Genomic DNA, 27,139 nt, shown 5'->3' with positions numbered 1-27,139 from the left:
TGATCGAGCAGCGGCAGGCGGCGAGGAGCGTCAGCAGCCGGAGGCGACGCTGGCGGCAACGGAGGCATCCTGGGGGCGCGGGCGGATGCATTGGCGGCGGAGGCTGACGCGTTGGTGGCGCAGCCGGAGGCGCAAATGGAGGAGGACGAGGACGAGGCGGAGCAGGAGGACGACGACGACTTCGAGTGGTCCGACGATGACGGGTCGCACCCGGACGAGACGGCAGATCAGCAACGAGCGCTCGTCGAGTCCTTCGACTCGGAGAAGAAGCTCCAGGATGATGCCCGTGCCCGCGAAGAGGCGCAGATTCGCCGCACCGTCGAGCTTGATGAGGACATCCAGACAGCTTGGTACACTAGGACAACCCGTGATACGATGATTAAGTCTAAGGTTGTACCAGTATTGTATCGTAGTATTATTATTAGGGAATAATGTAGTCAGGTCATGTGGTGGGCCAAATTAGGGTTTCAAGTGTCTGTTTGACTTGGGCATGTCCGAGTCAAGCTAGGTTAGGCCCAATAGGGGCTGGCCGGACACCATCCCCCTCATATAAGGAGATGGTGCGGCTAGGGTTTGGCTAGATTAGATTGAAATCAGAATTATGTATAACTTTGAGTTCATACTATCACCGTCCCTATGGGATCGGCATGTGTGACGGCGTCTTGGACATTCGTCCGGTTATCCATCAATAAAGGCGTGATAGTTGCGTGCAAGAAGGTCCTCGAACTGTCGAGGGTTATCGAGCTTGGCGTGTCTATTCTGCTTGAGGTTCGGCGTTTTTCGTCGAGTTGCTCGCCGGATTGGCGTTCTCCATCTTCAGGTTACATGTATCGCACATGTGATTGGGAGAGTTATCGGATCCAATGGATCAAGGAGGTGCACTGTGAAAGATTGGGCCAACGACCCGTATCTGAGCTCTCCCTCCAGGCAGCGCAGCAGGGGAGGGCAGGCGACGACGCGCTGCTGGAGCAGCGGAGTCTGGCCTCCGCCCTACGCATGGAGAGTCGGCGCGCGCAGCAGGAGCTGCAGCGGAGAGGAGGCGACGACGGGGCGGGGCCGTCGAACGCACCACCGGGCGGCCAGTAGGCTAGGGTTTAGATGAAATCTAGCCGTTTTCATTCAAACTTTATAATATATAATCAAATTTGAATGAAAACCTTTATTTTCGTGCACTAATATTTATTTGGGGTGGACGTTTGGGGGACGCGGCTGGGGAGCGACATCCACCAAACACGACACGAGCAAAACACGTCCCCCAAACACTCGATCCGGCGCCGTTTGGGGGACGGTTTGGGTGACGCAACTGGAGATGCTCTTAAGCGTGTTACCGAGGTAGCCGTGTTCCTCTCGAGACGCGAAACCCCGACAGTACTAATGTTTTTGTTTAATACAGTTACAGCATGGCATAAAATTTATTATGAACATTACAGATATGAAAATAAAACATATTTATTCATTTCCTCTAGGGCACATATCCAACATCCTCGACCTCATACGTGTCCCTCGACCGTCCTCAACAAGGACGCATCGGGCACCGTCTATGTTGCCAACCTCTGCCACGTCCTCACCTCTACTGGTGAGAAGCTCGAGCCGCACGAGTTTGACAAGTGGATCCATCAGGTTGACATCGCTGTAGACGGTACAATCCGCTACAAGAAGTTTATCCACCACATAGTCACCAAATAGTGGACCGATGGCGATGCCCATGGATTGGTCGATTTCCCTGCTTATACTTCTTCCTTTTTTGAGAGGATTTTTGTGCATTGGAATTCTTTATGGAGTTTCGATAGATTCAGTGGTAGTATCAACCTTATAAGTGTTACCAGTTAATTTTGTTAGCGGTACCAATGGAAATTAGCTAGCTCGATGTATATGTGGTAATTGTAAAAAAAAAATGGCAAGTGCTTTTTTGGATATTGTGGTGATTGTAGGGTTCGGTAGGAGAAAACAATTTTTTTCTACGATAGAATATAACGTAGCCAAGATCTAATCTATGCATATGTAAAGATGTAAAGTAACGGAGGAATTCGGTGTTCATGCCCTTGAAGACCGAAAGCATTGCGTTCCGAACGAACGTTGTTGGTGAAGATGTACAGCGACGCCGATCTCGATACTGAGTAGAAGTATCGGCGATGGAAGTGCTCCAAGTGTCGCACCTCCAATATTCTGCACAAGTATGGTGTATAGACGTTCCCCTGGCTCTGGTCCAGCGAAGCAGCAGAAGAAGGAGATTCAGACCGAGATTCCAGCAGCACGACGATGCGTGTATAGTGGAGAGATCTCACCCCGTATGCACGTCCCAAACTTGGGAACACACGCGTGAGTGAGAGAGATGGCGAGAAGGCAACATCCAAGGGGGTCAATAAGATGGAGGGGGTTGCCTCTCTTTATATAGGGGGAAGGGGAGAGGAGGTGGGGCCACCATGGGCCGCTGCCCCCTCAAGCCGCCGCCCCTAGGGTTAGGGTTTGGGGTCAGCCGGCCCATCATGGGCTGCCGGCACACCCTTTCCCTTACAGATTTGGACGGACGTCTTCATGGCCTGCCCAATGGTGGCCCATTTAGGGGTATCTTTTTTATTCAACTTTTAATACTTAATTCAATTAACTAAATAATAAAATATATTATTAAGTCTCCGAGCAATTCATAGACTTCGGAACTTATTCTGATACCTCTCCAAAACAATTCATGTGTTCTCTCTTATTTTTCCAACGATCTTGAATCAATCCCAAAGCGTTGTATACCCTTAAGTGTGCCACCCTATGGATTCGGGAATGCGCAGACATGATCGAAACATCTCTCTGGTCAATGGCTACCAGAGGGTTCTGGAAAACCATAGCGGTCCCTATGCTTTCCACAAATTAACTTCATCGATTGAACCTCAACCTTGAGTCATATTCCCTTTGTCATACGATACCTAGTCTGTCCGAGACTTGATCTTCGGTATCATGTATACCTAGTTCGATCTCGTTACCGACAAGCATATTCAACTCATTCTCGTGATATCATATCCTCATGACCTAATCACACACTTGCAAGCTTCGTCGATAATATCACGAGTGGGCCTTGAGCATCTATTTGTCACGTAGATGGACAAATCCCAGTATTGACACATACGTCTCAACCCATCCCTTTGGAATACATGAGCAGTACATTTATGTCTGCCCTGATGATAATGTCAAAGCAGTCGATGGTGATAGTGATTACATATGGTCTCACGGTCTAAGAATTAGGTTACAGTATTTCTTTACTATCGCAATGCTGAACTTTGTGACTGGATCACATTGCAATACTTTATATGGGTGTGAGTCCATCATGTCATTCATCCAACAACATGACTCTATTATTAATTGACGATGATGTCCATGATTAGTAAACCTTGATCATCTATTAATCAATGGTCCATTTTACTAGGGACTAGGGGCACGGTCCACCTGATGTTGGGCCCCTGCGGCGTCCCATCTACAAGCAGCAAAGGATCTCTCCCTCTTTGAAGCTCCATGGCTTCGTGAGAAGAAGCCCCTAGCGAGGAACCCCTCGCGATGAATTCAAGACCTGATGACACCAGAAGAGCCGAAGCCCTCGCGAGGCTCCCCATCGCGCGAGGAGTTCGAGCCAGGCTCTAGGTGATGCTACACGTGACCTCTCCACAAGGTGTACCGTGGAGAGATGAAGACAAATGTATGACGGAAGCCGTGGCGCACTTTGTAGCTATAGGTGATCATGCCCCCCATGCTATAAGATAAGAGGGGGCCTGACACCCCCTCCCCCCCTTCCAATGGTGGGGTGGTCGTTCCTCCTTTCCTAAAGGTTCGCGGTGGACAGCCCAATACTGCAGATTGTGTCAACATCTACTAGTAATAGCATATACACCTATTTAATACAATTTCAACAATCTGTGATAAAATAGTAAAACTTGAAATACTAATAATATACCTCTTCTAGCATGTGATTAATTTTGTATAATACAGATCTACTAGTTAATAATTAAGGTTGGAAAATTGTTTACAACGAAGTAAAACAAATTAATATAAACACGTGATAACTTGATAACCACTTACTATAATTTTTCTCAAGCGCACTACCTATTGGTATGACTGTTGCTACATACTACTCTCTCGTTCCAAAATAAATGAAGTTCTAAGTTTTGTCCTACAATTCTGTTAATTGTTAATCAACTGACAATTAGCTTGATTCCTAAATAGTTTGATTATGTCATGACTCATGCTAGCCATGAGTTGCAACTATGATATTTCCAATTGCATGTGGTGTTGCAACAGAAAAAATGTCACATGGCCATTGAACTGGTTCGTGATTTATGCTAAATCTAGTCGTGAGTTACAATATGGGTTGCAAGTGAGAATGTGCCTTACACTCTTAGATATTACTTCATGATTCATGCTAGTAATGAGTTGCAACTTAAGTTACAACGGGGATTTAATGGTGTAACCTGATTGAGAATTAAGTTAATTCTCAGTCGACCGAGAATACCTAATTCTTGGTCGACAGAGAAATAGTCACTCCCTTTGTACTAAATCAAATTATTTGAATTTTGGCCAAGTTTATAAAAAATATCAACATCTATGGTACCAATTTGGTTTGATTCTATTCATCGTATTAGTTTTTAAAGTGTTTCATAAATGTTTTGAAGTTCTAGATTAATGATCATTCAGTAGACCTGATGTTTCTTTTGTTTATTTGACTTTTTGTTATATGTAAGAAAGTGTTCTACAATGTGCAAACACTTCCCATCAAGGCAGCTTTGCTGGACTGCGTTGGTTAATATTTTGGTTCCATTGAATGTTTCAAACAAACATGCTTATTGTGCTCGCTAAAGAAGCATTTGTTCTAGATAACTAGTTTCATTGTTCCACCATACACTAACCAATTTGTTGTTTCAATATATTTTGTATTTTCAGTAATACTGAATGGTTGCACATTTGGTTTTTAGCTAGTTACGGTGAACTGATTTTTCAACTACGCAGTTGTATTTTTATCGCACACAGATAGGCACACTAGAGTTGCAGAGCTCCGAAATTGGTGAGGTTATCACACCCGTCTCAGTATTGACTAAAACATTGTCTTCCCATCTAAGAATATTGCGACTATGCAAGACATACACGTTACACGGGTTTTAATTTTGTCGCACTAAGTTTAGTAAATGCTCTAAAAGGTCTCCTTGGAGCATTGGAGCTCCAAAATTGGCGAAGTCATCACGCGTGTCTTGATGTTAATTAAAACCTTGTGTTCCGACCAAAGAATAATCTGTCTTGGTGAGACACGAAAGATTCATGTGCATTCTCCTGTTTTTATTATTTTGTTGCACTAAGGGTTATAAATGATGTCAGAGGTCTTTCCTTTTATTTCACTGCTAGATAATGGATTTTTCTTTGGTCGAGGTTGGCCCATTTATCTGGTATTTTGCAACAATGTGTGCATTTCTATTCATGTCTAAGAATGTGTCTTCTTCTTTTTTTGCGAATGTAAAAAGTGTGTCTTCTTCGCAATTGAAAAATAAAAATCAAACGCTGCCACACAGCACACTCGGCAACATGTGGTAACTCAAATACGGCACTGAAGTTAAACACTGTCCAGATTATCAGTATATCATACTAGTACATAGGTCTTGTCCAAGATAGCTTCTTTATGCAAATAACTGAATGCACTTCAATCTAAAGGAACCGATGAACATTTCACATCAAAGGATATCAAGAAATGTCCATGATTTGATCAAAATTTACTACGGTGAGTTTTTCGCGCTCTGGCATAGACATGGGAACTGTAAGTCTAGCATTTCTGGCACTACTCCAGATGTCTACATCTCTTCCGTGGCTAGCTTCCGTATGTTGGACTCGATGCGAGCTGATCCTCTTACAAAGCGTCATCCAAAAAGATCTTGCGGTGTTATAAATCCATATCGTCCAAGATACCCTGTTCGCGGAGGATCGGGGCTGCACCCAGCCGCTTCCTCACGCAGCTCATCCAAAGCCTCGTCGATGGCAAATACCATCTCGTGGTAGTCCAGCTCTTCCAAGAAGGCCTCCTCGTAAATCTCTTGCTGAACCTGATCGTCCAAGAAAACCTCCTCATCCACGGCCTCTTCTTCAACCTCGCCGGTCGGCAAGAAAGTTCCGTTGTCCATGCCCATCGCTGCCATCTCCTCGACGACCTCATTGAGCTGGCGGGTGCGGGTGAAGTCAACGATGGTCTCTGTGGCCTTGCGCGCGCACTCCACCTCCCAGTCAACTTCGCCGGCAGCGGCCGCCGCAGCGATCATGTCGATGGCCTCGTCGATCTCGAGTGCCAAGTCGCTCATGGCTATCTTGTCCTGGTGCAGGACATCTTCGGCTGTCGCCAAGGGCGCTGCTACCACCTTACCGAGGGCCTCTCTGAGCTCGCCCAGGGCGTCTAGGACGTCTTCGTCGGTCTCGTCCGCCCCGATCCCGTCAATGGCCTCTCCGAGGTTTCGGAAGTAAGTGGTCAAGCCAGACTCCGCGACAGACTGATCGTTGCCGGCGTCCTGCGCCGATGCCATCGCGTCGACGGCCTCTAAGAGCTTGCGGAAGAGTGCGTGTTCTCTCTCGATTCTCGTGTCTGGATTGGCCACAAGAATCAAGGAAACAGAAGTGTGGCACCGCACAGATCAAGAAAGCCTTGTGGCTGTTAATATAGGCTGAGCCGTTGAGGCCTGTGCGTGTGTTGTGGTGAGAGTCGGATTAGGAATCCAGTTCAGGTCGAGGTTCTTCACACATACGGATTAGGAAGACGGCGAGGAATATGGGTCTTTTTTCCTTTAGTTAGCTTGGGCCTTTTATCTTTGGCTAGCTTGGGCTATTTTTTTGTATTTTTAGACGTCAATGGATAAAGTGGGATGGGGCCGGTTGATCTAAAAATACGTGAGATGGGCACTGTACGCTAACAGACCGATCCGGCCTCCGGGCACTGTCACGCGTACCCAAAAAAAAGGGAATGTGCCGGCCTCCGGGCACTGTCACGCGTACCCAAAAAAAAGGGAATGTGAGCGACTGTTATCAGCATCTGGGAAATGAACGAAGCAGCAACTCTTGTGCATGACCTAGCGCTCTGGCGGCTGCCAGGCGACTAGGGGTTTCGTTCCTCCGACGCTGACTCTACCTCGGTGCCGGAGTTTACTCCGTTTCTGGATCGATCTCCCTCGTCCTGTTTGCTCATAAGGGAGGTGGACGGTACCGGTTCTCCACAGCCGGGTGATCTCTACAGCTGTTCAGGGTTTTGATGTTTTCGTTCGCGATGGTGTGCCCGGCGGCAAGCACAACAAACCAAAGTTCTGGATCGGGAAGTAAAAACGCGAAGGCTCTTGACATGCTGAATCACCTAGGGATTGAAGAGGATGAAATAGATGACCTAATTTTTTAGGAAGAAGAAGCGGCGCCGAAAGAAGGGATCAAGTGGATGGCCCTTTCTAGGGTTCATACATCTAATTTCTTCAGTTCGCAGACGTTCGAACAACATATGTGTGTTGCTTGGAGTCCAGCAAGAGAGGTAAAGTTTGAACATCTGGAGGGCAACCGATACAATGCTTTTATTTAGGTGATTGGTTGAAAGTTGAGAAAGGAGGCCCATGGCTCTTAGGATAGAACGTTGTTTGAGTATGATGGATTGGCAGACCCGGAATCTATTGATCTGAATTTGTTTGCAGCCTGGATCCAAATCCATAAACTACCAAGCAAATTGCTAACACCAAGCAAATTGTTACAACACTGCCAACCAAATTGCTTATGTTTCATCATTCTTTGCTGAGGCTCGGTTCTAGCTTAACTGCAAATGATGATATCCATCGCCTGATCAACTCAATCTTGTTTACACCAACTCATAAATTTAGTGCCTCCAATGATATATCACGTCCAAAACATCAGTGAAGGTGTTCCTGGAAGTAATCATGGGAACTCAAGTGCCCCTGACGACATAAGTTGCCTGGCACATTTACCCTCCTAAACCAAGAGATAAACAACGTCAAAACAAACATAGCCGAGATAAATGGGCTCCTCCTTCAGTTATTCATCAACTATTCAGTCCCTCTCTTTAGCTTGTCTCCTGTCATTTCTCTTCTGTTCTCGTGTACCTGAAAATGCAAGGAAGAAATTAAGACGTCGGTGGGTGTCTAAACAAAGTTTGTACCATTTTTAATTATAACTAGGGGTATTTTCAAAATATGAACGCTCGGACTGAGCCAGATAACATCCAATGTTCATGAATTCTCAAAAAAACATCCAATGTTCATCAGCATTATTATAAGAATAGCATGTGTATGGGATAAAAGTAGAATGCATGCTTCTTGCATTTCTTTTAAATATTCAGAAATGATAGTTGCAGCGTCAAGACCAATGGCAATGCATGAGTGCAAGTGGGGCGAATTAGAAAAGAATGATGAAAGAAAATTACTCTTCTTCTCTTCATGTTTCTTCCGCCTCCAATTTTCAGCAAGTCTTCTCTTCTCTCTTTGCTTGTCCATATTCACACAAATCTGACAGCATAAAATTAGTAATAGATAAGAGAAGGGGCAGAAGAATATACAAGCAAAAGCAACTGATGTATGAACTACACACAAATTAGAAACTTGGTTCTGGTTATGAGTGACATAAATCGATTGAAAAGCTCACCTCTTGCCCAGAATCTTGAAGAGCTTGCAAGGGTTCCACACGATCCTGGCCAATAACAAATTGAGACCCTTTATTCTCGTTATTACTAGTATTACCATTTACATTCCTTTTGGCCAAATCTTCTAGTTGCTTCTGGAGTAATGGTGAAATACCAGCCTGGATGAATTGACGGTTGATGTCAGTCAACACAAAATCTTGTCAGGTTAAGGTGCCAGAAGTGATCCATAATATTTACTGCATGACAGAAAACTAACCCCAGCCAAATAGCGCCGTGAGAAAGTCTTAGGTTGCAAGGGGTGTTGCAAGAGTTCGTTCAAATCCTACACAAAGAAAAATGTGCTTAATTATGGGCCAGATAGATAGAGGAACATTGTCAAGACATGACCACCTAATAACAAAGCTTAGCTTACCAAAAAAATACTAATGCTATTAACCCTAATATAGTATTATTAAATCATTCAAACCTGCTGAAGTTTCTGGAGCTTTGCAGATGTTGCCTTTCGTTGCTTGTGGCCTTGTACACGTTCTTCCTCGCTGTCACTAGCATCCAATATAAGTCCCATGGATTCAGCATTCCTCTGAAGCCAGGATTTGTTAGCATTTTCCTGAAAAGCAGACAGCAGTCAGAGCATGGACAACTATAACTAAAACTAATCAGAGATCAGTGCTTAATCCATACTACCTCCATTTCAAGGAATAAGGCGCACGCGTATTTCAAGACAAACTTTGACCATAAAAATTGATCAACAAAATCTTGATTATATTAATATGTAATTAGTATCGTATTCCTTGAAAAGAACTTTTTAATGATACTAATTTCATACAAACAATGTTTATCTATTTGAAGTAATTCTTAGTCAAACAAAAAGCACGTAAAACGAGGGCACCTTATTCCTTGAAACGGAGGTAGTACATGTTAAAAATGATCAAAGAAAATCTAACAAACCACTTACCTGTGAATTTTTACGCGATATCTTGTCGATCCGCCGAGCAAGGGAGAGCCTATTCATTACTTGAGGCATGTACGCCTGATCAACAGGAAACTGCTGGAGGTTCTCCTGTGGTTTTCAAGCAATAGTTAGTAAGCTTAATCTGAGAAAGAACCATAATTAAATTGCACCATCTTCAGTGGTTGAGAAGGGTGAAAATGCACTTGTCATGAGAGATTTAATAGACTGTGTATGTGGGTAACATGCAACATATGAATACATATGAACGGAAATCACCTTTGAAAATGACTTGCAGAGAGAGTAAAACTTGGCTTTGTCATCAGGAGAGATCAACGCAATACTGCATCCTGCCAATGATTTACGCGCTGTCCTTCCACTCCTGTGGACATAAACCTAAGAGGGGCAAACAAGATTGCAAAAATCTAGTTAGTGATTTTGGTCTCAATGTAAGATAAGTGTAGGTTCAAGAAATAAACAGTGCACCTACATCACTGGAATGTGGCAGTTGATAATGGATAACAGTTCGGACATTATCAAAGTCCATGCCCCTTGCAAAACCATCAGTCGCGACCAAAATGGAATTCTCACTTTCACGGAAACGATCGACAGCCTGAATGAACACAAGAAAGTCTCAATGATTTATCTTACAAAAGGCAAAGCTAAACATTACTAAGCTTAGAAGTTGTTAGCTTTGCTTGACTATGACAAGGCAGAGATAGGGTTCCAATTTAAAATAAGCAAGAAGAAAAAAAACTACAGTGAAGAAGGTCATACATCACAAAACAATTGGAAAACAAAAGTAAAGCACCTGCTGATCCTAGAACCAGTTATTAAGCGGTATTTTTAGGAAAACATTAGTACATTAATATGTTAGCAACATCCAGCAATAAAAAGGCATAACTTATATATGTGTCAACTGGTTACAATGATTCCAACCATAAACCATTTAAGTCATTAAGTGTATAATACTCCCTCCGTTCCATAGTTGCCGCTGATTTAGTACAAAGTTTTACTAAATTAGCGACATGGAACAGAGGGGGTAGATAATATGTAAAGTGGAACACGATTCCAAGAGCTTAGAAAAAGTTACATATAGGTACAGTGTAAAGTTTATGGAAGAGCCACCTTCATGCGAGCCCTTTGTTGCATTTGAGCGTGATTTGTCAAGACATTGATTCCAAGTATGCGCAATAAAGAAGAAATGTGACGCAATGCAGCAATCGATGTGCAAAATATTATTGTGCGGCCTTGCCCATGAACACTTAATATATAGTACAGGTTGGCATCCTTATCATCATCGCTACACCTGCAAAAAAAGCAAAAAGTAAGTTATCAGTGTCAAACTACTACAGTGTTTGCATAAAAAATTACAAGCCAAAGAAAAACAGCTATTACAATGAAAGTACAAGGGAAAAAGGCATACTCGATGAATGATTCTTCAAGTTTCGCAGGCAAGATCGAAGCATTTGTTAAATCAATTATTTCTGCATTAGGTTTCATACCAGCCTGCTTCGAAAGTGCTTCGATGGAGCTCAAATCATCAGCTGTTGATGCCTTTGAAGTAGAAAGTCCACGCTTTAACTTCTTGCGAAAATTAGCTGAGAGTGCAAGTGTCGCTGAGAAGACAAAGGTTTGCCGCTTTTTTACTTGCAAATTTAGCACAGTTTCACAGCTTGACGTGGCTTTCACAGTTGGCTCATCAGAACTATTAGATAGAGGAAGCATCTCAATGATAGATTGCACTTCTTTGAAATGACCCCGCTCTATCATTCTATCAGCCTCATCCAACACGAAGAATGACAGTGAATGCAGCTGAGTGATAAATAAATGGAAGCATTGTGACAGTTAGCACCATGTCTTCAACAATAAATAACGACAAGACAATTGCAATAAATAGAACAAGCCGCATTTATATACTTCAATCTGTCATTTGAAATAAAGAAAAGTTCAGTTTACTATTAGGCGCAATCATCTAGAAGAAAGAATAGCAGTGATAACTATAGTTATAGTAGATACAAGTTACGTTAACTAGAGATCACCAGGCTTAGTTCCCTGGCTTCCATCACCTAGAAGTATTTCTATTATGAGGGTAAAACCAGGATTCTTCCAAGACTTGCTTTCAGTATGCAGTTTGCACACCAGAAAAAAAAAGGTGATTAAGTGTGTCATTTCCCTGCAGTTTGCAGTTATGAAAATCTTCAGACCACAATGCAGTAACAAAAGTTTATTCACAAAGTTGGCCATTTTGTTACAAGGTTCGGATATACTTATGATTAATGATTATACCAAAATGCAAAATGACTACTTGACATATACTTTCAGACGTTCACATACAAACCTCAACTAGGTGCTGATTGCCTGAGGACATTAGCTCCCATAATCTTCCTGGAGTTCCAACAACAATTTCAGGCTTCTTTTTTAAAAGTCGTTCTTGCTTATCCATGGATAAACCACCAACAATAGGAACAACGTGAATTCCTAAGAACTTTGCTGCGTCTTTTAGATGATCGCAGACCTGCAAATAAGAATCATAACATGCATGACACACTACCTCATATTCAAATAGAGGTAACAACTTGAAAGAAGAAATTTCAAGAGCAATGATGTTCAGAACTCTAACTGAATAAGCTAGGGAAAAAGTTGAACTCAAATAACCAGAATGCACCAAGGGGAATAGGATGGACAGCGTAGATTTATAGCTACAGCATTATCAAGAATTGAAGTTCCATGCCAAATGTAAATCGCACTGTGATCGATCATCCTTATACCTGTTTGGCAAGTTCTCTTGTGGGTGTCAAAATAAGTGCGCGGAGTGGGCCTCCCGAAGAACTTTCCTCAGTCAATTTTTCATCTTCTACATGTACTCTTTCAGCCTTCTCTCGTTCTTCGAGAAGACGCTGCAAAATAGGAAGACCAAAGGCAAGTGTCTTTCCAGATCCTGTCTCTGCTGCACCAATAACATCCTGTAGCAGTGGATAATCATGGGCAAAGTTAAAAGACCAAAGATTTGCTATGGAGCATCAAGAAAGTCTTCCATTAATGATATGTGAACTACTAAGAGGAACCAAAATAGCAATACTAGTTTCAAAAATAAAAAGTAAGCATATCCATAACTCCATTAGGCAACTTAAAAAGCTACGACCATAAGAAAGAATACAATATTTTCACTCGATGAATAGGGTATGAAGCTAAAATAAGTTAACAACAAATAACAGCAGGACAATAAAACAAAATAAATTCAGCATATTCATGGAGATTAAGCTAATGGCCAGTTCCCGACCGGTTAACATATAACAAACCTTGCCTTGATGAGCCCCTGCAGGAATGCAAGCCTTTTGTATGGGCGTTGGTTCTCTAAACCCAAGCCTGTGCATTGCCTTGATAAGAAGGGGATGCAATCTTAACTCCAGCCACGCATAAAGTTCATCCTCGCCCAATTTCAGCTCATCCTCGTTATCTTGTTCCATATTTTCATCGACGTCTTGCGCATCTGGGAGGCACAGAACAGTATCGTTAGCTATTCTCAAGTAAACCTGCACCGCGAAGCTACCAAATTTTGGAAGAGCAACTAAAGAAATCCAAAGTAAAGGAATACCGAAGTATATTAATCTACAAATACATAAAGCAACAAGCTGAAAACAAAAAACTAAGCACCTTCCATGATGTCATCGGCAACATCCTCCTTGCTCTCCGAATCCTTGTCCTCGTCATTCACCTTCCTCTTCTTCCTGTTCCTCTTCTTCTTCTTTCCCTTTTTCTCGCCCGTCTTACCCTCCTCCGCATTGTCATCGGTAACATCCTTCTTACCTTCCTCCACACTGTCATCGGCGCCATCCTCCTTGCTCTCTGAATCCGTCTCCTTATCACTCACCTTCCTCTTCTTCCTGTTCCTCTTCTTCCTCTTCCCCTTCTCCTCAGCCTTCTCACCCTCCTCCTCCTCCTTGCTCTCAGCTACCAAACCGTCTGCACAATCAGCATCGTCATCGGCATCCAAGCGCTTGGCACCATCCCCTCGCTTCCGTTTCCCCCTCTTGGTCTTCCTCTTCTGGTCATTCCCCACCTTCCTCGCACTTGCTCCCACGTCCTCCACGATGGTCCCGAAGATCCCGTAGTCGGCCCCGTCGATTTCCTCCAGCTCCAGGAACCCTGCGCCGAACCCCAAGCCAAGTCAGTAAGTAAACCCAACCAAAGTGGAAATAACAGTAGGAGAAGTTGAGGTCGTTACCTCCTTCCTTGCCGCCGGCGAGGACGAGGAAGGGGTCGTCGACCATGGTGGCGCCGGTGGAGGAGGGGGCGGCAGCGTCGGCGGCGGCGGGGGCTCGCTTGGGTTTCTTCGAGCGGCCTCGCTTGTTTTTCTTGGGCCTTTGCTTCGTCTCCTGGGGCGGAGTGGGAGGGTCCGGCATCTGCTGCTCCGGTGCTTCGGCCATCGGAGACAGAGGGCGGCCAATCACCGACAAGCTTTGTGCGCTTCCAGTTGCGAGCGGTACCTGCGCATCCCGGAAGGGCCTTCCGGCGACCGACGTCTTATCCTGCTCCAACGTCAGGGACGACCTGTAGATGGGCGGGGACGGTAGCGGCAGAGGGTGGAGGAGATGCGAGGGCGTCCCAGCGGTGAGGAGGCGAGGCTCTACTCCGACGAGCTCAGGCGCCCCACGTCTGCGAGCGCGTCCCAGCGGCCGGCGGATTGCTTGGTTTCGGCGGCGGCGTACACTCTGCAAGGGACTGAGGTGCGGTTTGACCCTGGGGTCGGACGGGTATACCCTAAGTGGACCTAGCATTTTTCGGGCCGCACCGTTACCCTATTCCTATTGGTATCAAAAGGGAGGTTCGGTCCAGCGGGCCGACGGGACGAACCGGACCTGTTGCATCTATAGGAGGAGGCGGTGGCGCCGGGAGGCGCAATCCCTATTCTCCGCTCAACGCGGGAGGGAGAGCGATCGCTCCGCTCAGAGCGGGATCGAGCTGGGCCGGCCCATTAACGATGGAATTGGATTTCCTTCGTTTTTTTCTCAGTTTTCTCATTTACAGTTGGTTTTTCATTTGGTTCTGTTGGTTTTTCTCCTCCAGTTTTCTTTTTATTTTGCGATTGGTTTTTCTGAACTTTCGAAAATTTGATTTTTTTTTAATTTGAATGTTTTTTAAGTTTCAACATTTTTAGATTTGATTTTTAAAAAAATTTGAACAATTTTTATTTCAAACACTTTTAGATATGAACATTTTTCGCGTTTGAAAAATTTTTAGATATCATTTTTTCTTAAATTTGCGTACTTTTTAATTTGGAACTTTTTCATATTTGAATTTTTTTAGTTTGAACATTTCCGAAATTTGAAGAAGTTTAGATTTAAAAATTGTTTTGATTTCAAAAACATTAATATTTTTAAAATTGTTCAGGTTAAAGAAATGTTCCTTTTGGAAAATCGTTAAAATTTGAAAATTGTGTAGTTTTTAAAATTGTTTAAATTCAAGAATCGTTCAAATTAAAAAAGTTCAAATTAGAAAATCTTTCAAATTTAAAAATGTTCAAATTCGTAAATCGTTCAAACTTAAAATTGTTCAAATTCGAAATTTTTCCGTTCACGACATATTTCCGTTCACGACATATTTCTGGTCACGACCTTTTTTCTATTCCGTTCCGTTCACGATATTTTTCTGTTCACAACTTTTTCTTTTTCACAATTGTTTTTTCTTCGCAAATGTGTTCATGGCATTTTTCTGGGCACCTTCCTTTTCTGTTCTACATAAGTTAGTTCACGCCTTTTTCTGTTTAGGAAATTTTTCTGTTCACAGCCTTTTTTTCAATTCATGATCTTTTTTTGTTCATGGATTCTTTTTTGTTCTTCGCAAATTTGTTTAGCGCCTTTTTCTAGTCACGACCCTTTTTATGTTATTCATAAATTAGTTCATGGCTTTTTTTGTTCATGGCATTTTTCTGTTCATGGACTTTTTTCAGTTCACGAACTTTTTATTTCTTCTAGTTTATTTTTGTTCTTTGCAAATTGGTTCATGGCCTTTAACTGATAAATTATTTTTTCATAAAAATCGTTAGAATAAGATGAATGTTGTCATTAGAAATCGTTCACCGTAAATGAACAAATCGTTGCATAAAAATAATATGTTCACATATTCAAATATTGTTCACGTGGTTTGTTCAAATTTTTGAAGATCAACACAGTTGTTCAGGTTCTGAACTTATGAACTTCAACACATAGTAGTACTGTTTTTTTTTTAGTTTGGTCCATTTCAAATATATGTGACGTGAAGATCTATTACAATGTTTCTTTGGGAAGATTTACTTTCTAGCGAGGAACCAGGCGAGAGAAAAGAACGGCGAACCAGCCGAGTAAAAAAGCACGCGGAAAAAACTGAAGCGGACGAAAGAAAATAACGTGAAAAGAAAGAGCAAAGCAGGATTAACGATCGAACCAACACTGCGGACTCGCGTCCTCGCGGAAACCACTACTGGGCCGAGCCCATTTGCTAACGGGAGTATGCGGAGCTGATCGAAAGCTCCGCTTAAAGCGGAGAATAGGGGCACCCCATCGGGTTCGACGGCGTAGAATGTAGCGGCGGTGGAGGCGACACATGGTTCGCGCTGGCGGCTTCTCCCAATGGCTCAAGCCCCAGTATTCGCTTGAGAATTCACGATTCCGATCCGTTCGCCGCCATGGAGATGGAGGTTTGGTTGGAGTGGAAGGTTTGGGGAGCTTTGGAGAGGAGGGAGAAGGTGGAAGTGGAATGCGAGCTTGCCTGATACCCGCCGTCTCCGGGGGCGATACCTATTCGCCGCTTATTGCGGGAGCTAACTGACGCTCCGCACAGGGCGGTGAAGTTTGGGCCGGCCCATTAGCACGGCAATCGATTTTGTTCAGGTTTTCGCCTATGTTTTTCTCGGTTTTTGGTTGTTTTTTATTTCGGTTTTCCTTGGTTTTAGATGTCAAATTTTTCTGAACTTTTTAAAGAAATAAAACATTTTCGAATTTGAACAATTTTTTTCAAGTCTGCTTTTTTTGAATTTCAATAATTTTTTCATTTGAACATTTTTTTGTTTTGAACAAAAAAATTCAAGTTTGCTTTTTTCGAATTTGAACTTTTTTGTTTTGAACTTTTTTTATGAAAAGTTTGAAAATTTTTAATATGAACTTTTAAATTTTTGATTATTTTTTAGTTCGGACTTTTTTGAATTTGAAATTTGTTCAATTTTAAATGGTACGTTCTTAAAAATCGCTCATTTTTCAAATTTGTTCTTATAATTTGAAAATTGTTCGTTTTTAGAAATCGTTCAATTTCGAAAAAAAATCGGTTTGAATTTTGTTCCGTTTTCGATTTTGTTCTGATTTTAAACCAAAGTAGATAAGTCACGCTGGGTTGTCATGTAGAGGAAAAAGAAAATAAAGATAGACTAAATGGGCCTGGCCCACTGGCCGTTCGTTCGAGCGGAGCTGATGCTCGCTCCCGCTTAAAGCGCTGAATAGGCGCACCCGCCGGGAGGGGAGGGGAGGGGGGAGAAAGATGAGACAATGGAAGGGTTTTGGTTTTGGACTTGGGCTTGGGCTTTGTGGTAATAACTACCGACGGCTTGGCGGCTTGTCTGATGAAATGGGCCGGGTTTGAGATCTCTATTGGATCGTGTATACGGTTGTCTAAACCAAATTTGGGTGAAACGTTCTCAAAAAATCCCGAGAGGTTGCCTGTACGCTGGCGCAGGAGGAGACAGGGGGCGGCGCGCCTGGAAAGGGGAGAGGGCGGCGCACCTGGGACTGGGAGGAGGCGGGGGGCTTCTCTGGCCACCTCGAGGTCGTGGTCGTCCCTGAGGCGGGCGTCCTCCTGCACGCCGACGAAGTGGAAGTCGGGGGATGCGAGGAAACGCTCGGGGCAGAGGGAGGCGGCCGTGATGCTCGCGTGCGTGGAGGAGGGAGAGATTGGGAAGATATTGTTCTAAGAGCATCAGTCGCGCTATATAGACCACGCGGCATAAAAACGTCCGATATAGCGCGCGCAGGAGGGATTGTGGCGCTCCAGCAGGCGCGGTATACGGCGCGGCGCTGTAAAAAATTTAGTGCGCGCGGCGTTTTGCACAAACCGGAGCGGCATATCTGGCGCGTCGGCTACAGCGCGCGGCAAAGCTCGTCCAAGAGCGAAAAATCCCCCACGCTGAAACTTCCTCCTCCGCGTCGCCGCCCGAGCGTCCAATCCGTCGTCTTCGCGCGCCGCCGGTGAAATCCCGACGATGGACGACACCTTCGGCAACCCGACGACCCATCCCTACTCTGTCCCACCCTCCGCCGCCGCCACTTCCGCCGCACCACCGCCAAACCCTAGCGGCGGCGCCGACGGCGGCAACGCAACGGTTGCTGCGCGCGCGCTCTTCATCCCGCCGCGCGGGGCACTGCACGCAGGCGCTGCCGCCGCGCAGATGGCCGCGCGAGGCGCCGGCACCGCGCGGCCCGCGCCGAGGAGGGGAAAGGCGCCGTCGAACAAACGGCCGCACATCGGTCCCGCCTCCGTCGTGCCGCCGAAGAAAGCGAAGGCGCCCGTCCCCCGCCGGCCGCAGGCTCCTCCTCCTCCGACGAACCAGGCGCCTCCTCCTCCTCCTCCGACGTCGAACCAGCCGGCGCCTCCGTTCGGCAACCGCGCGGGCGCACATATGGTGCATGATGAAATGCCCGAGGGGTAAAAAAACTCTACTTTTCGTCCAAATTGTAGTTTAGATGCATACCTAGCCGGGAAGTGATGAATTTCATTGCAATGTAGAGTCGATGATGCGGCATTCATGGAGACAATGAATGTTGGATCCTCGTTCATGCATCATGAAGCCGCTGATGGAGAGGAGGAATACGAGGATGTAGATGAGGAAGGAGAAGGGTTGATTGAACCTCGCCCTCCCGGTCGGTCCGCCAACTACACAATAGCGGAGGACAAGTTGCTTTGCAAGACATGGTTGACAATTGGAATGGATCCAACAACCGGTACCGATCAAACAAGAGAAACATATTGGATGAGGATGACGAACTACTTCAACACACACACCACAAGTGGGAACGAGCGAACCATGCGCTCACACTACTAGGAAAAGGCTTACCGCCGGCGACCTGAAAAAGGCTTACCGCCGGCGTTTTTGGATTCGCCGGCAATCACCTCGCCGGTGGTAAGCGCTTACCGCCGGCATCCTCGGATTCGCCGGTGGTAACTCCAACTTACCGCCGGCACCTTCTCCAATTCGCCAGCGGTATTGGTTACCGCCGGCACCTAGCCTATTCGCCGGGGTAACCGTGTGCATCGCCGGCACTTACGTTCTTGCCAGTGGTAAAGCTAAAAATTCGCCAGGGGTAATAATAACAGGAGCCAAAAAAATCTCAAATTACACTGTATATACACCAGAATACATAGTATATACACATAATATAGAGGGAAATACCAGAATGACAGCAAGATATACATTAATAACACAACAGATATAGAAAGTATCCAAATATTCATAACGTGCATGCATCAATGACACAACAGATATAGAAAGTCTCCAAATAGCAAATATTACACAAATAGATACAAGTTCTCCTAGTTTTCCCGGCAATCTCAGCTTATTAGGGTGGCTTGCACATGTGAATACAAAATCTCCATCCAGCGGCTAGCTAGCTTCTAGCTGCCCACCAGGCTTCTCGCACCTCCGCTGGCTGCCGGGCAGCCTACTCGCTCAATCGACGCCGGCCAGCCTACTCGCTGAAACGCCGCCGGCCAGCTCCACCTCCTGCGTGCTCGGACTCCGAAGCCGAGCTCCCTACACATGGAAGTATCATTATTGTTTGTTTAGTTCAACCGAAGAAAAAAATAACATGAAAGAAAATCCATGAGTTAGAACTAGTGTTAATGAGAAAAACATGAGCAGTATGAAATGGGCAATTTCATTTCAATTATCAGTGACTGAAATAATGCAAGAAAATGATAGAATTGGTACTTTAGGATTCAGTGAACATCTCTCAAAACAGAAAATGATAGAATTGGCACTCTAGGATTCAGTGAACATCTCTCAAAACAGAAAATGATAAAATCGGTACTTGACTAATCAGCTAGTAATACGTAAGTCATGTAGTTTATTTGGAACAGTGAAACAACTTTACAAAAAATGAGTTATGGCATCTAGTGCAGTTTACCATAGCCAACAATATGCTTGTATCAAACAACGATGCAAAAGCACCTTCATTTTTATATTACAGATCAATAGGCATAAATTATTGTGAACTTTCTTATAGGATACTAGGGATACAGATGAATCCTTGACACCAATCAGCTACATTATTTCTACTTCTGAAATTTGTGAGAACCTCTGCCATTACCCCATTAACTTTCTGAAACACTTGGTACATATGAGTGGTATTTAGTGTTACTCTGCATCAATGTTATATTTTAGATCCTTTGAGTGTTTTACATTTATTAAGAACAGAGGGTACCTGAAACTTTTCATAAGCTACACGAAGCTTACCATTGCAGCAAAAAGGGAGAAGCAGTTCAGTAGATGGCGAGACGGAGGCATGGTGCCTATCATCTAGTCCTCCACAGCATCAAGCACTGCATTGGTTCACAATTATGTATACTAGCAGTTACTAGTTCATATCAATCTACAGAACAGCAGGCAAAGCAAGTATACTAGTAGACAAGCATCTGTATACTGCAATTCCACTTGCCACAGCAAGTATCCCTGTATCCTATAAAGCCAACAAAGAACTTTGTGGGTAAATACATAAGGCAGTAAAAAAATTACAGTAAAAAACAAGTACTTCATGACATATTAATATGCCATACAATCAGATCCTCTATAGGTATTATTATACTTGGTGGTTTGATGTGCCAGGAAACATGCACGTAAAAAAGGTTAAGCTATTTCAATGATTATATTCTCCAATGAATGAAAACTCATTAAAAACTCTAGGCACAGACGGTGGATAGCATCCAGAAAAATGACAAGCTCTTGAGGCATTGCTTCAAGGAGAAGTGCAAAACACTAGCATTATTTGCATCACAGGTTAACACAAATGACCAGCTATAGAGATTACTATGCCTGATGCGAGGTAGTGAGATACACGGACAAATAAGAATCTTAGGAGTCAAGTTACTTCCAGGATTATTCTCCAAACTATAAAAGCCTAAGTACAAAATCTAGCGCAAGACAATAGCATATCCAAAAACATTACATGTCCAGCCCAAATCGTCCCTCCACCTTGTACCCAATAAACCTTGAGCTGTTCTGCTCCATGTGATTATCAGATAAGCATGCACACAGATCAGGCGTAAGGAAGAGAGTAGAGGGCAACCTGACTTGATGTCGATGCGATTGATCAGGCCGTCATGCTGGAAGAGGAGGTCGAGCTAAGAGTGGCTGGTGTCATAGTCTAGGTTCCCCACGAACAAAGACTTTGCCAAGATCAGTGGCCCTGCAAGATCAAACCTTTTTAAGACCCAGGGCAGCAGAATCCAGCGCAGCACACTCCAAGATTCGGGAGAGATGGTACATCTCACCGTCTGTGCGGCGACGGCCTTGTCCCCGCTGAGCTCGTCTTAGGAGACGGCCAGGATGGAGCCCAGGCGCTGCGCGGGCCTGCAGTTGCGGAGCGGCCTCACGGACAGTACGGGGAAGAAGGGCTCCCACTCGCCGGGATCGAGCAGAAGCATCGCGAGGACGCGTCCGACGCCAAGTATAATGGTGGCGCAGGGCAAGGATGGGCGACGGCGAGATGGCGCGATGGCGCGATGCGTCGTGAAGCAGCAGCCGCACCCAACGCCTTCGTCCATGCGCGCGACGCAGTCCGGCGATGGGCCTTGAAGGAGATGGTGACAGCGGACGGCCAGGAGCGCCGCTTGTGAGCGGCGAAGCCAATGGCTGGCGCATCGAGCCAGGAAGGCGGAGGAGGGGCGGCGGGGTTGAACGGACTCAACGGAGGAGGGCCTGCAGTAGGCGGAGGTCGTCGGACTCATCTAGGGTTTCGGGGATTGGGGGAGAAGGGATTGAGTGGTGGGGGAAGGGGGCGTCGTCGAGGGAATCTGGTGGCAGGGGCGGCCGGCGAGAACCACCATGGAGCGGAGCGGCGGTGCTTGATTTCAACGTGGAAGAAAAGGGGATGAGTGGGGAATTTGGTGGCCGAGCGGATAAGATGGGAGAGGGGCTTGAGAGGATAGGACTGGGTGCGTGGTATAGGGCCAAATAACGCTGGCGAATTTGCTGGCGGGCGGCGGGGCTATTTTCTCCATCGCTGGCGAAAAGGATTCTGGGAGGCCGGCGGTAAATTCGGCCTGGTTGGTCCATTCCAACTCACTTTAATCCCAGCGCGATCCAATCTATTTCGCCGGTGGTACGAATTTTACCCCCGGCACTTTCGGACCAAACTCGCCGGCGGTAAAGCAAGATCCATCCAGGGGCTCTCGGACCACCTTACCGCCGGCATTTTCAACTCCAATTCGCCAGCGGTAACTGCACTACCCCTGGCAACCCCATTTCAACTCGCCGGTGGTAACTTACCGCCGGCATCTTTAAATTGGACTCGCCGGCGGTAAGAAGTGCGGCTATAAGCCTTTTCCTAGTAGTGTCACTTCGGTCCCGTTGGTCCGGCATCAACACCGATTGCAAAAAATGGGCGGGCGTGCAAGCCAACATCGATGTTCTCAATCCAAGTGGCACTAATGAGAATGATAGGGTAAGTAATTCTACTATGTTCACCATATGGCTCATATGAGAAGAATACGGTTCTACTTCATATAGCTCATCAATTTTCTTTTCCGCATATGTGTAGAACTCCATGGCTCAAGGATTGTTTAGGGATGTGGGAAAGAAGAACAAGAAAGGCAACAAGATTCTTGGCAAGCCATTCACCTTGCATCATTGCTATGACGTGCTAGGGAATGAAGAGAAGTGGAAGACGCGCGGCAACTATGGCGGCCCATGCTACCGGTGATGCAACAATCATCGATGATGATGATTCAAGTGATGAAGGGAAGAAGAGAAGCTCCACTCCTCACTCCGTCAACAATGAGCGGAGGAATGTGCATGGTAGGAAGACCGCCAAGGAAATGAAGGAAAAGAAGGCCGGAGATGATGACATTGCCATGGCTATGGAAAGGATTGCAAATGCAAGGTTGCAAGCAAATGAAGATAGAAAGATGCAACGAAACTTGGAGAAAGAGGCTATGGATGCTATTGAAGCTAGGAGAGCCGCTTTGGAGGAGAGGATTGCCGCCAACGAGGAGAGGAAGTTGGCTTTGGAGGAGAAGAGGCAAGCCACCGAGGAGCATGCACGCCTAGCGGAGGAGGAGAGGAAGCTTTTCTTGATGGATACTTCCCATATGGATGAGAGGCAAAAGGAGTACATCAACCTTCTTCGCGATGAAGTGTTGGCCAAAAAGAGATTGTTGGTAGCCAACATGAACACTTCCACTACCGGCATGTTTGGAGGAGGCATGTTTGGAGGAGCCATGCCGACGTTTGGAGGAGGCATGGGAGGCATGGCCGGCATGGGAAGCATGCCCATGCCCACCATGGGAGGCATGGGAAGCATGGGCATGGCCGGCATGGGAGGACCAAGCTATGGAGGAGTCTTTGGAGGGACCATGGGAGGCTCGGTGAGTGGTGTGTATGGGAGTATGGGAGCACCACCGGGAGGCTTCGTGTCTTCCATGAATGCTACTATTCCTCCTTCAACCCAAGATGACGAGGAAGAAGAAGAAGAAGGTGTTGACTTGGAAAATGCGGAAGTGTGATATGCATTTGTGATATGTGTTCCACTTTGTCCATTTGAACCATATGTCGTGTGTCATTGTTGAACTACGTCATTTTGTGTGTCGTTCTTGAACTATGTGATGTATGTTGCACTTTGTGTCTATTTAAATTATGGTACATCATTTGTTTCATGAATTATGTGTGATTATTTGATCTTTGTGATTGCAAAATAGTCCACAAAACTGTTTTCCGCGCCCGCGCGCGCTGTATTTTGGCGCGCCCGGCGGAGGACGATTTTTTCCGCCCGCGCACGCGCTGCATAGTAGCGCGTCCGGCGGGGGGAAATACGGCCCAGCGCGCGGTAGCTGTTTACAGCGCACAGAATCGGTGGTTTAGCGCGCCGCGATTTAGCGCGCCTGTTGGAGATGCTCTAAAGATAGGAGCCTAGGGTTACTGTTTGCAGCTTGCCGAAGAAAATGTCACGAGAAGAAAATCCTAGTATATGCAGGACCAAAGTGATATAATGCTCCAGCTTGTAGGATAATTATCTGAATTGCATATTAATGTTTGCTACAGTACAAATGATAGTTTCAGCTGCCTGGCCCATTCGACGTCTAATCAATTCTTAATTGCAATTCGAAATATTGCTACAATTGGTTTAGAAGTGAAAATGAGTCAGGCTTCCCTTCTCCACCAGTACTTGAGTTTGGAAGAAATCATTTTTTAAAAACCATATCATTATCTGGATTTTTCAAGTATAGATTCATTATTATTTTAGTACCAACTATTTTTTTATGCTTCAGGTGCTCTTTATTTATGTGCAATTAACGGAGATATAAGCAGGTGTCAATCATTGGTTCATTTAGTTTAGGACCAAAGTGAGACCTTTTAACCATATGATACATGTGTCATTTGCAAAGTATATATGGAATGCATGCATAGATGCAAGTGGTACATATACTATGGGTGTACATCTTGTCCTGCATTGAGTAGGGGCGGATGAAGTTCTTAAGGGATACGAGGGCATGGAGCTTGACTTCCCTGCAGGCGAAGGGGGGATGACACTGGGAGAAGTCATTCGTACTATCAAAAGAAAACATCATGTTTCTACCTCACCGACTCCTCATAGTAGCAGTCACCCGACTCCGGTGCCTCAGCCAACTCCACCACCGCATCCTCTCTTTTTTGAACAGAGGAGCGCCCTAGAAGGGCCTCGAACCTTTCATTAAAACAACAGAGGAGGTACATATATATTACAAAGGACCCCAGAGAATGAGAAAAACACACATAGGTCCCTAGCTTTTGTAGGAAAGACCTTGCTAAAAGATCTGAGATCACAATCTAGTTCCTCCTCTTCTCCACTGCGGAGCAACAAACGCAGCTCGCTACATCCATAGACGGCGGCGGGGATAGGACCACTTGCCTTTGGCCTGGCAAAGCTCCCAGCGACTGCGTTGATGAAGGGCCTCCAAAAGGAGGTTGAAGACTTGCCGGAGCATACCGGTGTTGAAGAGACCATCTTGGTCAATGAAATCAGCGCCCAGATCATAGACATTGCAGAAAAGCTCCATGAAGAAAAGGATCTTGAACCCCATCGCTGCTTCAGAAAAGCACTCGAAACACGGCACCACGACTGCAGGGAAGGCAGCCAACCATCAGACCCAAGATTACTGCCACGGATCTGGGAGGTAAGCAGAGATGAGGTCGATGTCGACGGATCTGAGCACTCGCTAGAGCAGCATCAAGAGCCTCCACTTTATTACAGTATGGAAGGGGCAAGATCAGCCGAGGCAGGATCCCACCATGGATGCGGCATCAAGGTGGTAGCATGAGATCCACCGATGCTCTTCTTCGTTCCAAGAACAGATCGAAGAACAAGAGGAGAAGCATCAGCAGATCCGGATCTAACCACCTCCTTATTCGCCGGGGGAAGGCTAAGAACTAAAAGAACTAAAACTAGAAGAAGCCAAACCTCTCTCCCACCCACCGTCGGCCACCATGGCCGGCGGCGGCGAGGGGGAGAGAGGCCGGCGGAGGGAGCAAGGAGAGGAAGGCTCAAGAACTGTAGCGCAACGAGAGCTAGGAGGGGGAACACGGTTCGAAATCCACCACCTCATCCTACTTCGGTGCTTCAGCCGACTCTAGCACGTCAGCTAACTCTGTCGCCTCAACCGACTGATCCGCGCACTAAGCCCGGGTGCAAAAAGCGGAAGATCATAGCTTCGTCGACTAGTAGTACTACTCGGAAGAAAGCCAAGGAGGCTCCTGCCAAGTTACCTTATGATCTGACCGATGATGAAACCATAAACGCCGTGGAGGCCGACATGAAAAGACAATTAGCACCGAAAAAATCCGCAGCCAAAGGAGATAGTAGATCCGAAAGTCAGAAAGCACGTTGTGGACTTGCTTGAGCGACTACCAGCACATGTGGCTAATGCGCCATCAGACTATGATCGCTCTCTTAAGAAGTCATATATCGAAAGGCACCGGACGAAAAGTAATGCAAGCGGGAAGAACATAAAAACCAATCATTGCCCCCGCTCAACGTGTTTTACAATAAGATACTAGCAGAAAAATACAAGGACATACAATCGTTCACCCCGCTATTTTCTGTATGTGATTTATCTCTGTAAGTGAGTCTGTAGCCCAGCTCGTTCATTGCGTGTAATTATCCTCACTATATTTTTTTGTACGCTATTATGCAGAATGAAGATTCAAGAATGCAAAAGATGGAAAATTTGTGACACTGGGTTCATTGACCCATATACCGTTCAATGGCTTACGGTACAAAACCACGCAGAGGACAGCGAGGCGACAGCGGGGCGATAGGCGGGGCGGCGCGGTGGCGGGGCGGGGCGAGAGAGGGGCGGGCGAGAGCGGGCGGTAGGCGGGCGATAGGCGGGCGAGAGCGGGCGAGAGAGGGGCGGGAGTGGGGCGGTAGTAGCTGAGGTGGCGCGATCTGATTCGTCCACCTCAGCTAGCCGTTGGGGTAGCCGTTGGTACTTCAAAAAAACCCTAAAATTTCATCCCCCCCCCTATAAATACCACCATATGGTTTCACTCACTCCACACCCATTTCATCTCCTCCACTCTCCATTTCCACTCCTCTCAACGCCATGTCTTCGTCCAGCAGTTCGAGCAACGGAATAGAGGGTGATCTGATCGATGCATTCCAGGCGGAGTACGAGGAGGAGATGCTGAACGAGGAGGAGGAGCCAAGACGGCCGCGACGGCGCCGAGAGTTCATCAGACGTGATCGTCTGGGTGCAAGCGAAAAGCATCTACCCCTCCTGGCCGGTGTTCATGAAAGGTGTTACTCTTCCACAAAGTGAAAAGCAGCGAATGTTCACTGCTGCTCAAGCAGCTTGGCGCAAAGATGTCGAGTGTGCCTGGAGTGTTGAAGGCTAGGTTCAACATTCTAGCAGTTCCGGGACGCTCCTACTCGAGGCGTACTCTTGGGTTGATCATGCGTGCATGTGTCATTCTGCACAACATGATCATCGACGATGAGCGTGGTACAAATTTGGAGCACGACTATGAGACCGTTGAGTCCAATGTCGGCCCCGCAATACACCACCATGCACCACCAAGCCTAGCGGCCGAGATTCGGATGGACAACGAAATGAGGGACTCACCGGTGTATACACAGCTCCAGCAAGATTTGATTGAGCATGTGTGGGCTCATAATGCCTAGATTATGTAATTTTTTCAAATTTTTATGTAATTTCTTTTTATGATGTAATCGGTAACAATTTTAGTTCAATAAAATAAATTCCTTCCATTATTTTTAATGTTGTAATCTGAAAAAGAAAAGCTAATGTCGAGGAGAGAGAAAAGCTGATGTGGAGGA

The 27,139-nt window shown here is 45.7% G+C and overlaps 1 protein-coding gene and 1 long non-coding RNA gene across 2 annotated transcripts; both read right to left on the bottom strand.

Moving 5' to 3' along the window:
* Window positions 1–7,763: 7,763 nt before the first annotated feature.
* On the bottom strand, window positions 7,764–14,014 carry LOC124677206 (DEAD-box ATP-dependent RNA helicase 13-like). Its single transcript, XM_047213205.1, has 15 exons — window positions 13,813–14,014; window positions 13,242–13,733; window positions 12,887–13,077; window positions 12,356–12,550; window positions 11,926–12,102; window positions 11,011–11,399; window positions 10,713–10,893; window positions 10,075–10,197; window positions 9,864–9,980; window positions 9,591–9,695; window positions 9,102–9,242; window positions 8,892–8,957; window positions 8,638–8,793; window positions 8,420–8,501; window positions 7,764–8,099 (listed from the first exon to the last, which is right to left on the bottom strand). The coding sequence occupies exons 1-15, from the start codon at window positions 14,012–14,014 to the stop codon at window positions 8,047–8,049; spliced, it is 2,670 nt and encodes an 889-aa protein (XP_047069161.1). The 3' UTR covers window positions 7,764–8,046.
* A 4,995-nt stretch (window positions 14,015–19,009) lies between these two features.
* Window positions 19,010–21,355, bottom strand: LOC124669232. The gene is made up of 4 exons (XR_006992078.1): window positions 21,099–21,355; window positions 20,894–21,013; window positions 20,065–20,150; window positions 19,010–19,362 (listed from the first exon to the last, which is right to left on the bottom strand). It is a non-coding gene; the product is annotated as an uncharacterized LOC124669232 (long non-coding RNA).
* Between the last annotated feature and the right edge of the window lie 5,784 nt (window positions 21,356–27,139).

Source organism: Lolium rigidum, chromosome 7 (assembly GCF_022539505.1).
Source record: "Lolium rigidum isolate FL_2022 chromosome 7, APGP_CSIRO_Lrig_0.1, whole genome shotgun sequence".
Lineage (NCBI taxonomy): Eukaryota > Viridiplantae > Streptophyta > Magnoliopsida > Poales > Poaceae > Lolium > Lolium rigidum.
This window is presented reverse-complemented; position numbering and strand designations above follow the sequence as displayed.